Here is an 11,456-nt window from a genome sequence, read left to right as displayed (position 1 = left end):
ACCACAATGTATTTAATGGACCTCAGCTTTACCTGTGATACTATATGAAAATGACCAATCAAAGCAGCTTGTTTTCTAGTGACATCGGAGTACATTGGTGACTGATACATGCAAAGCTACTGAATATGTCCCTGCCAAGATTCAAAAGTTGGAGGCAGACTCTGAAGAATAGCCTTTATTAAAGTTTACCACAGGCCAGCAGTGTGGAGTAGTGGTTAGGAATCTGGACTCTGGACCAGAGGGTCATGGGTTCAATCCCAGGTGGGGGACACTGCTGTTGTACCCTTGAGCAAGCTACTTTACCTAGATTGCTTCAGTAAAAACCCAACTGTATAAATGGGTAATTGTATGTAAATAATGTGATATCTTGTAACAATTGTAAGTCGCCCTGGATAAGGGTGTCTGCTAAGAAATAAATAATAATGAAAGCACAGCATAGTGTAATGGTAAAGCATATTAAAAAAAACATGGTAAGCTATGCTAAATGCATAGTTTGACAATGGAAAAACTGCACAATTTCCTTGCAAATGTACTGCGGTAAAGGTTTATATAGGAGGCTACTTAAACCAAGAGCTGTATTCATAAAATATTGCATTTTGGTAATGTGCTTAATTTTTACTTTCACCAGCCGGTGACTCACAAAAAATATTTTTTTATCAACAATCTGTGGTATCTGTATATGGATCATGTTTAAAATGTAACTGTAAATCAGTTTATGATTAATCATCAGCTTCTAAGAATTTAATTTTTTTGATCTTGCAGTTTAGCTGTCACAGCAAATTCATAACTGCAGTTACAGTTATATATATTCGCTGTGGTTTTTTTTTTTAAAACTAGTTGTTTTTATACAGGAATTATAATTACCTGTTCTTAAACAAGTCAACCTCAGACAGTCCGTTTGAGGGCTTCCTGTCTGTTACGTGGCAGAAGATGAGTAAATGGTTTCCTGAATTTTATGCAAACAGAAGCGAAGTCATTTAAGATACAGATTACGGCACTATCGCTTAATTTAAACCTTAATTTTATTCTTAAATACTGCGGGAGTGGTTGGATTTCTCGGCACATGACATTGCAGTTCTATGCTTCAAGTTTAATATAATCTCAATTGTTTAGATTTAAAAAAAAAAAATCATAAATAAGCTTCTGCTCTCTGATTGAAATGAAATGCTTGCTTGGAAACTGAAAACCAGCATTGTTGTTACAGGAAGGAGCTTGATTTTGATATGCTAGTGACTTCCTTTTTCATGTTGAACCACCCTGTGTGATTGTAGCCCTTGGGGATTTATGACTCCTGATGTGTAACCAAAAATATCAAAACAATCAGGATTACATTTAAGAATGTATTTTATTAATGCATTAAGCACGGGACATGGCAAAGTAAAATACTGTCTTTCTTGGAAACACAACAACTTTTTCTGTAGCACTTAACTATGCTCTTCAGACAGTGCAAGCAACAATACGATTTCAGCAGGCACTTAGATATCTACACTGTAAAAATAAAACAGTAGATCAGAAATCCTCAATTCATGGCTAATAGAATGTGAAGAACACACAGTATGTATTTTCTGTTTCATTTAATAGAATAACCTTACATAAAGGAAATGCTTCAAACCCTTTCAAAACTTAACAATAGATGTATGTAAGAAAAAGGTTGAAAAACAAATCAGAAAACGATCATGTGAAATATAGCTGCAGAGGAAATCCAGTAAACAGGGCAAACAATGTATAATGAGGGTGCATTTGAAAACCCCAGTCTGTTTTTATGAGTAAAGTACTGATTTATAAAAGCATTTTCAGACCTCTCAACAGCTGTACCTTGATACAAGAGGACTCTCATTCACTGTACTGCATCTAAAGCCTTGTTCTGTTGCCATCAACTGCTGAGAGTTGAAAGTAATTTGAAACCAATCCCAATTGTTTCCATCAGCAATATCAACACAATTTGAACTCGGACACTAACAGTATGAGTTTGGAATAGGAACTGAGAGAATTCACTCTCGCCAAGTTGCTCTGATGGAAGAAGTGACATGACTGTGAAATGCAAATACTGTTTTATGTCTATGTTGAGTTTTATGTAGATAGTTTCTTTGACTGGCAAATTAGTCCAACAGCAATAACCCTCACCTGATTGTCTGTGCTAAATTCGCATAATCGGTTCATGCAGCACTAATGAACGGCTGTCATGCATTTCGTCTCACTCAACCCGGGACACAGCATGTTGACCCACATTCTAAGGTGGGACCCTACTCAACCCGGGCATGACCCAGGTACGTGGTTTCACACTATGTGGGATTGTGACCCGGGTAGCCAGAACCTGGGTCGGGACCTGAGTAGGAGTGCCAGTGTGAAAGGGGCTTTAGAAAGACACCATCATTGATGTGCCAGCGGGTTTCAGTTCCTTGTGGTGTCTGTGGTGTCTGCTCCATTGCTGATGCCTGTTTTATGAATGAGGGCCTCTGTGGTGTTACAATTCCATTTTTGCTTAGTTTTATTTTTATGTTCATGTTGAGAACATACTACTGCTGATTCTGATGAACTATATATAGTATTCTGTTTGCTTTTTTCTGGTTTTGTTGTATCCCCATTACAAAAACTGTAAAAAAATGTTTTAAAAAAATTAGTACACTTGCAAATTAATGTGGAAATATGGAATATCAGCGCTACCAAATTTAGCAGAGATAGACGCCCTGTACAAAACCAACACAAAATAAGAGAAAAAATGTTCAGTGGAATTGTTGTATATTAATGCAATAACCAACAGCTCATGTTTTAACATTTGAACTGGAATAACATGTTTATGTGGTACAATGTATTACCTAACCAGTGAATTAAACACAACATTTTAGGTTTTACAGACTGCTCAGGATCTTTCAGCTAATCAGAGCTCATGTTTTGCTTTCTATATTCCACAAAACATCAAAGAGAAACCCTATTCATTACATCAACCGTGCCACTTTCAGTTGTTAGCACAGCTGAAGCCACCTGCTTTCCAAAATTATACCTGAGGCACCTTTCAAACAGTCATTTCAAAACAGTGACATCACAATCGGCCGTATACCTCAGCCACTTAATGGTATTCTCTTCATCTACCTTTTCAATGAAAATCACAATGGATTAAATAAAGTTTGGTAACGAATAGTAAGCAAGCATAGCTGGATTTTTATCTTGTGTATGAATAATAGAGCAGTTACAGGACATACACATGCTGATATTCTGCCATACACAGACGTTCACAATGTTATAACCATGTAATCATTTATCTGCCTAAGGTTTGGGAAATGTTTAAGAGGTTAATATATATTTTACATACTTTTTATACAAAAGCACTGAACAATATACAGGAACAGTGCTCCCCCTTTATAAGGCGGCCCTTTATACTGCGGAACAGGTTATAAGGCGGTACGGTCAAGGCTCCCATTTGCCCCATAATGCCATTACACTAGTAGTCTCATTAAAAGGCAGAACACAAATCTCTAAACTATGGCTCCCAACTACAGCGTTATAAAGGGAGAGCACTGTATATTGCTGAGTGTTTTAAGAGTTTTTTGTGCACAACATTAGCGTTATTTTTCCCCACTGAAAAAAAGGAAACTCGTAAACTTTCCATAACTCATTAAGAGGGAAAAGAAAGCAAATAAAAATGATTGAAATAGAGTTGTAGGTGGTCTGTTCATTTTAAAAACAAATAGAACTCTATAATGCTGAAATAGGCTGTTTTCTTCAAATGGGTATCTAGGAAGTCTTAGAACACATATCATGGTGCGTAGCATTATTATTTAAAAAAACACATTTTAAACTCTTTATTTGTGATTTATTTTTAAACAGGAATGTTTTGTCATTCTGTGTACAAAGAAATTGCAATCACAGTAGCTCTCCTGAGAAAGGAATACAAGCCACTAGAAGCAGTCAATAGCTTTTCCAGTCCTGGAACGGAAACTTTCAGAAATGAAACAAAATGTCCAAAAAATGATCAAACAGCACAACTCCTGGGAGGAAATAATGACACCCTCATTGGTTATTGTTTTCAAGTGTTTGTGCTGCATCCACAGAGTTTTTCGAGGTGGGAAACTTGGGCAAACTGCTGTCAGTGCCTCTGTGCTGAATAGAAGTGCGGCTTCGAAAGCTAAGCAGTCCTCTCTTGAGCTCCTTCCGAATGTTGTCGCTGGCCAGGACGTAAAGAATAGGGTTCATGGCGCTGTTGAATGTAGACAAGCCTAAACAAATTGTATAAGGGATATAGATTTGTTTCCCAAAGTCACAGTTTTGTCCCTCTTCTAGAATGTGATACATCACGGCTCGGAGTAACAGAATGATGTGGTATGGACCAAAGCAGACCAGAAAGAGAACTATCACCGTGATCGCCAGGCACTTGACCTTCGTCTTTGATCTTCCAAGCAGGCCGGTGCTGGCTTGAATGTTTGTTAGGATGCAGTAGTTGGTGACAATCAGGATGCACAAGGGAACGAAAAATCCAATGAAGAACCTGGCATAGTTAAAGCCTGTAACTATTGCAGAGGCTTTGCCTGGCTCAAAGCATTTCTTTCTGTCCTGGCCTGTGTCGTCTTCTTTCATTATGAAAACTGGCACATGGCTGACTGGCACAACTATACAGATGACGCATGTGATGATGGCCGCCAGCTTCTGCTGCCTCAGGCCCCTGGACTCCACAGCGTAAACCACGGCCACATATCGGTCTATAGAGATGCAGCACAAGAGGAAAATGCTGATGTACATGTTGTTGAAAAACACATAGCCTGTGATCTTGCAATTCAAAGGATGCCAAACCCACACATGGTCATTGTTGACATAAGACATCCAAAGAGGCAGTGTGAACAAATACATCAGGTCACATAACGACAAGCTGAAAAGGTAAATCCCCAGCACGTTTTTCCTCCGGACTTGCTTGTAAGTTAAAAATACAGTCATAAAGTTAGCAGGCACTCCAATGATGAAAACAATGCTGTACAACACAACTAACGGAATCCTGTCCTCCTCATAAGGGAGTTTGCAACTCTCGTTTGAATTATTAGCCATTGTTTCCGTCAATTTATTTCCAGCTTCTTGATGCTCCTAGAAGAATAAAAAAGAGATCACAGTTACGTTGCATGACAGAAGATCTACAGTACTGAGAGAAGAAGCATTAGTAGCAGTAGTGTTCAAATCCCAGGTTTGAGATGAAATTACTAACCCTGTTCTCACTACTTACTGTTGTTGCCTCTGAGTACAACCTTTTGTAACAAATACCATATGATGCTCTCAGTAACATCTACAATGTGTACAAAACAATCTCCGAATCAAGTTTCATCACAACTGGATGTGACACAAGAGCGTATGTCACTAGAGATAACATAAGCTTACAATTTAGAAATGTTTTACACATTGCTAACAAAGGAAAGCGATCTGGTTCACGGCTAAGTAGCTCAGCATACACTTACTCGAAAATTAATTGTTATAAGAATTTTTATTTGATGCCCTATTTATGATGCCTTAAATTGATAGAAAAAAAAAAAGGAAAAGCAAAACAACAATGTAAAAACATTACAAAAATATCTATGAAAAGGACATTTCTGAAGTCTTGTGCTTCTTTGAATTCAAAAGGACTTGTGCCTCAGCTTTTGTCTCTTCAAGGCAATAACAACTTCCCTTGCTTTTCTGTATCCAGCAGTGAGACATTTTACAGCAATCCCCATTGGACTAAGCATTTTAGCACACTGTTCTCGGAACATGTACTTTCATTACCTCCATTGCTTTGAACCAACCCCAGCCAGCTTTACATGACAGCTATTGAAATAAGTCACAAAAGGACAAGTACACTTGCTTAAAAAGAGCCTGAGCACATTACACGGGGTCAGTGCTGGGTTATAATTGTCATCACATTAGTTTAGTTTCTTCTTTCTACTTTCCAGTTGCTTTTGCTATTAGTAACCTGTACAAATATGTACTTTTACTTAAATGATGCTGCCAAATGCGGTATGTGGCCACTGTGAGAAACTATTAGGAAATGAATTAGACATGTCAGTATTAATCCTCTAAACGATCATCTAAAGAGTGGAGCAATGCATTGGATTTACAAGACTTAATATATTTGAACAGATAACTCTCCCACCTCCAAACCAGCCACACAGGATAATTATACATATACTATTAATGAATTAGCTCTTCATTTTACCCAAAAATGTGAATGGTGAAGGCTAAGGTTATCAGTACAATAGTTTGTTCTAAATCCACTATTTTAGCATTTCTGTTGATGCTACAGTCTGCTAATAGTTATGAATGGGTTTATTAAGGGTAAGACACTGGTATTTTAAAGATACAGTTTACAGTCTAAGCTTTCTGTTGTTTCTGTTTAACCTTATAAAAATGAGTTTAATCAACACTGAGAGATTTTCCTGTGTTGGGATTTCCACACAGGACATCTAAGCCTATCCCTCTCTTTTTTTCTGGCTTAATATAAAGTTTCAGATCCCCCCATTTGACGTACCAAAAACCGCATCCATCTTGAGACGGTAAATTGAGTGATTGCGGGGAATCCCTGTCCCCATGGGAACCCCAGAACATTTATTCACAATTAAGAAAAAAAAAAAACCCACAGCATTATTGTGATCATTTGTTAACACAAGGGCTTTCCATCTGGAAACTGAACACCCTTCTGTTAAACAGCTAAGTTGTTCTTATTTTAAATTTTAAAGACGACCTTTTTTATCAGTAAACCTCCTCACAACATTAAATATCTGTAGCATTGAACATCACGTTAAAATATATGCTATTCATTTTAATAATTCTGTTACAGGCCTATGGACTGCCTATTCACTACCAGGCTGTACTGTGTAACAAAAAAAGAAAGTTTGAAAAAGGATCATGAAGAAGCCATTTATAACCTTTTCTGTGGCTAAAAAAGTGACACAGTGGCAAGCAGGTTTCAAATGGGAAGGAAGCTTGTGTCCCACAAGATTTAACTATTTCTGCTTCTGTACGTAATGTAAAACTAAAAGCAGAAAACAGACAGGTTCCTCCTTACTGTATATCCCCAAATATTCTCAATAACGTGTGCTAAAGAATGTCCTGACCAAGTTTCATCATACTTGGAAATTGTAAAGCTCTGAACATTCCCAAGTCTTACAGATTTCCCAGGACAGCTGCCTCAAATAGAGAACAAACCCGGCAAAACCAGAATGGGTGGCAACCCTACTGAACATACACAGGGACAAGTGAACGGATTCCTCCACTTTTATACATCTCCGTCATGGATAAATACCCCAGCATATCAACAGCACAGTTAAATCAGGTTGCGATTGAGGAAATATTATGCTGTATCTTTTATAAACAAACTAACTAAAATGTGCTGTATGCCATTATTGTATATATTGTATAACCAAGTAGGAATGACCCTAGAATGTGATGCAACACATTTCCCCACCAAATAGCGGTTTCTATACAGTAAGGCACTGGTTTTAAATGGCTAGATAATAGCGCAGCTGATCATGAAACATCAATGCTGCTAGTGACAGGGCCTGCAGTCACTGACCTCCTTATTCAATGATACCCATTCTTCACTTGTCATGTCTCATTATTATCAGCCTCTTGCTTCTATGCACATATTGTAGGAATAGTACACATCCATTACACATATTAAAAACATTTGCAGCCTGTGAACATCTCAAGGGCTACTTCACTCTTCCACTTGACTCTACACAAGCGGAATCTTGGCAAATAGGCTACGCATGACTTAAGCCAGTATCACATTGGTTTATCATATAGCCAGTCTCTCTTTTCAAATCCCTGTCTCTCTATATATAACAATACCATTTATTATTATTATTATTATTATTATTATTATTATTAACTAGTTGATATTTAGGAAATTGTAGAAATATGTGCAAGTCTAAAAGCTGTGCTAAGGGTTAAGATGTACTGTAACTGTACTTTTTAGGGTTTGTTGTAGTTAAATACACACATAAAATACAAGAGATTATTTGCCTGGTCGCAATACACGTGTGCTCTGTTTGTATGTGTCCCTGTGTTTGTATGTTTGGGGGTTTTCCGTACTTTATTAGTAATATTTTTCGATTCTTCTTTTCAGTTGTGATTTTCCATGACGTCAAATCTTAACCTTAAGGTAATAAAGTCAAGTATGTTAAAGTGTCATGAGATTTAATATTATAATATTGTAGTGGAAACATAAAAATGGTTTATCAATACTATGCTGCATTACAAAAGTAATGCTTAGATAAGTAAATTGGGAGAGCACATTTCTTATCAAAACCTTAAAAAATGAAAATAAGAGCAGTACTAACAGTACGCAATTATATATATATATATATATATATATATATATATATATATATATATATATATATATATATATATATATACATATATATATGTGTGTGTGTGTGTGTGTGTGTGTGTGTGTGTATTCATAAAATGTACCGCATTTTAACGAACACAAGGTTTTGCACAGTGTGGTGCCGCACAAACACCTGATAAACTGGCATACGGCTGTCAATTGGCTTAAATTCAGAGCACTATTATTCTAAATTATGTTCAATAAAACAATACATAACAATCCTTAAAACTAAAATAACCACAGCTGCCATTTTGCCAGACATGTTAATTATTAAACACTGTCTGGATTTTCTTTTCATAAACACCGTACCCTGCTTGGGTGAGTCAATGAATTGTGACTGAACAACGTGCTTCTAGGTCACTGGTTCTTTGTGGGTTTTAAAAAAAATAATAATAATAATAAAAATTATTCCGTTTAGGCTATAAATAAAACTAAACTGACAAAGAGCATATACATGCCCATATATACTGGTAAAAATAAACAGCAATACTCCAGGACAATGTTTTACTTACCAAAGACAAAGGAGGCATGCTTTCTGAATAGCGGATACAGCAGTTATCTGCCTGGCACAACTGTGTTGCTTCATATATACATAATAATATACTTACATTTTGAAATGATAATTGATACACAAAGCTTTCTTTCTATAGTAGTAATAGCAACTAATGAGCGCTTATGCTTTCACAGTTACACACACAAGTAGAATCGGTATGCAGTATTCTCATTTATCCACGTATTTACAATATATCCAAGACTAAAAATGATAAAGAATGCTTAACTATTGTTCAAACTTACCGTTTTGCAACACCGCTTTCTCAGTACAAACGCGCAACATCACATTTCCTTGTCTCACTGTGACAGATCTACTTTGCAATTGCTACTAATACTACACTTAGTTCAGTACTTTGATTATTGACTCATCTTCTTCTTAACCAATGAGATCCTGTTTGATCGAAAGAGCCAAGCAGCCTGCATGAGTATACTATTGCAAATAGTTATATTTTAAAATTGTGTCTGAAATATGCTTTTTTTTTAATATAGATTATATCTCGTTTTTAAAACACACATATTAAGACACACACCACCCACCCCCGTTATTGTACATTGTATTGTGCTTGTGTTTTATTGTATATTTTCAGTATATTTGCATAATTTTCTAGCCACCAAGCCCTGCAATACAAATAGGACTAGATATCTTTCAGCTTGAAAGACATTACGTCAAAAAAGCTTAAACCTCTTTATGAAAATTGCTTGTAATTAGTTTACACTGACAACTGATCAGCAAATACACCAAAAAAAAAGCACACATACAATACTACAGATACATCTGATAAAATCTGTTTTTAAAATCAAAATATTACCTTTTGCATACATCTATGCATGAACATGCATGTTCGTATCTTCCTGCAGACGAAGATTAAATCATTTCAGAAGCCAGCCACTGTCCCTATCTGAGCTCTGCAGCGCCCCCTAGCCAGGGTTGAAAAGCACGTGCGCAAGCAGGAAAATACGGAGTAGGAATGGTAATGATCACAGACAGTAGCTACAAATATATTATCAATCATATATATATACACACACACACACACTGATAAATGCATCAGCCTAAATAACTGTCTGCTTAAAATGTGTGTGCATTATTTACACCAATGCCATGTAAATAATAAGAACATAAGAACGCCCTCTACATATTGCTTAATCCTAACCGTAATCATTATTAATCGTTATTTCCTACAATAGAAGACAATTTGCTTTCATTTGGAGAGCATCGTGTAATTATTCATCTTTATTTATATATATATATATATATATATATATATATATATATATATATATATATATACTTTTTATTTTTATTTTAGTACCATCAATTGAAACTTGTGACCGAATAAAAGCTGTTTAAAGGCAGGATCCACAAGATTAAAGACTTCAGGTTGGCGTGTTCAGCAGCGAAGCAGAGACACACACAGGGCGATTGCTGATGTACATGGTTTTGCGGAACACGTCTGTGAAGAGCTTTGCAAATAACACTCTATAAGCAATCATATTAGCAGCCAGTGCAGTGAATGGTGTAAGACAGCAACTTACCTGTGAAATGGCAGCACAGATTCCATATGATGAGCCTGCAAGGCGTTTAATTCATTTTCAGGGATATTTGACCACTCGAAAGATTATCACCTCTTAATTCCTTCAGGGAAGTTGGGATTGGAAATGTGCAGAAAAGTTATTTGTGCAATCTTAGAGACGCAAGCACCTGCCAACCGAACACCTACTACAGCAGCTTTTATATAACTTGCCATTTCTCATCCAAGAACTGTGTATTTCTGGCGTGAGAGCGGAGGTCGCTACAATAGATAATCTAAACTGCAGCTGGAAACCCCCAAGGTGTCTTCAATCATTTAAGGTAAAATCCCATAATATTCATGACCTATTATGCTGAAAGAAAACTTGTTGCTTCCTGCCCGACTTTCCAATGAGTCCTGACGATCCACTTCCCGTGTTGATGCTATCTCACTCATCCATCTTGTTCACTGCTTTCCCCTGTTATTGCCACGCACTGTTTCTCTGTGGTTACCTTGGTTTGTCTGTTCTCTGTGAAAGATGTCTGGCTCACTTCCATATACCAATCTTCATCTTTTCACTCACGTCATTTTCTTGTTGAAAATGTCTTTTTGGAAATCCCCATTTCTCTCCAGGCAAATGAAGTAACTGCAATCAGTCTTAATGAAATGGATATGTGAAACAAGAGTGTGATCTGTTTCATTGATAATGTGGCAGTGAAGGGGTTTCATTCTTAAAGGACAAGGTTGGTAATAGAACATGGCTGAAATGAATGCACTGTCTCAGTACTACATGAAGGTCACAGGACTCAATATAGTCACCTTCATTAAAAGGTGAATGTCAAGGTAAGCAAAACTTGTAGCATCTTGTGTACATGGCCCTTGTTTCATCAAAGCCTGATTACAGTATGAGGCATTGACAGTAAAATTAACTATCGTTTTGTGACAGTTTCTTGTATGTAGGACACAACTTTAAGTGAAGGGTACCGTTACATTTTGCCCAGCTTTTTTTTTTTTTTTTTTTTTTTTTAATTATTTCTGCTAATTGA

The 11,456-nt window shown here is 36.6% G+C and overlaps 1 protein-coding gene across 3 annotated transcripts; it reads right to left on the bottom strand.

Annotated features, from left to right (window-relative positions):
• Positions 1-1,326: 1,326 nt before the first annotated feature.
• On the bottom strand, positions 1,327-11,413 carry LOC117417208 (probable G-protein coupled receptor 132). 3 transcript variants are annotated; one of them, XM_034029201.3, is made up of 2 exons: positions 10,436-11,413; positions 1,327-5,070 (listed from the first exon to the last, which is right to left on the bottom strand). In XM_034029201.3, exon 2 carries the CDS (start codon positions 5,032-5,034, stop codon positions 4,009-4,011), a length of 1,026 nt encoding a protein of 341 aa, XP_033885092.1. In that variant the 5' UTR covers positions 5,035-5,070; positions 10,436-11,413; the 3' UTR covers positions 1,327-4,008. The 3 variants fall into 3 exon arrangements, with proteins under 3 accessions (XP_033885092.1, XP_033885087.1, XP_033885098.1); XM_034029196.3 differs by lacking the exon at positions 10,436-11,413 and adding an exon at positions 9,709-9,817; XM_034029207.3 differs by lacking the exon at positions 10,436-11,413 and adding an exon at positions 9,143-9,242.
• Positions 11,414-11,456: the final 43 nt, after the last annotated feature.

The sequence above is a fragment of the Acipenser ruthenus genome, chromosome 18 (genome assembly GCF_902713425.1).
Source record: "Acipenser ruthenus chromosome 18, fAciRut3.2 maternal haplotype, whole genome shotgun sequence".
NCBI lineage: Eukaryota > Metazoa > Chordata > Actinopteri > Acipenseriformes > Acipenseridae > Acipenser > Acipenser ruthenus.
Note: the sequence above shows the minus strand (reverse complement) of the source record. Positions and strands in the feature narration are given on the sequence as shown.

Coding starts and splice junctions, on each gene's coding strand:
- LOC117417208 (XM_034029196.3), bottom strand. CDS start 9,735: ATGTTCATGCATAGATGTATGCAAAAG. Junction 5,071..9,708: donor TGCATAGATGTATGCAAAAG/GTAATATTTTGA, acceptor TTATTCTTCTAG/GAGCATCAAGAAGCTGGAAA.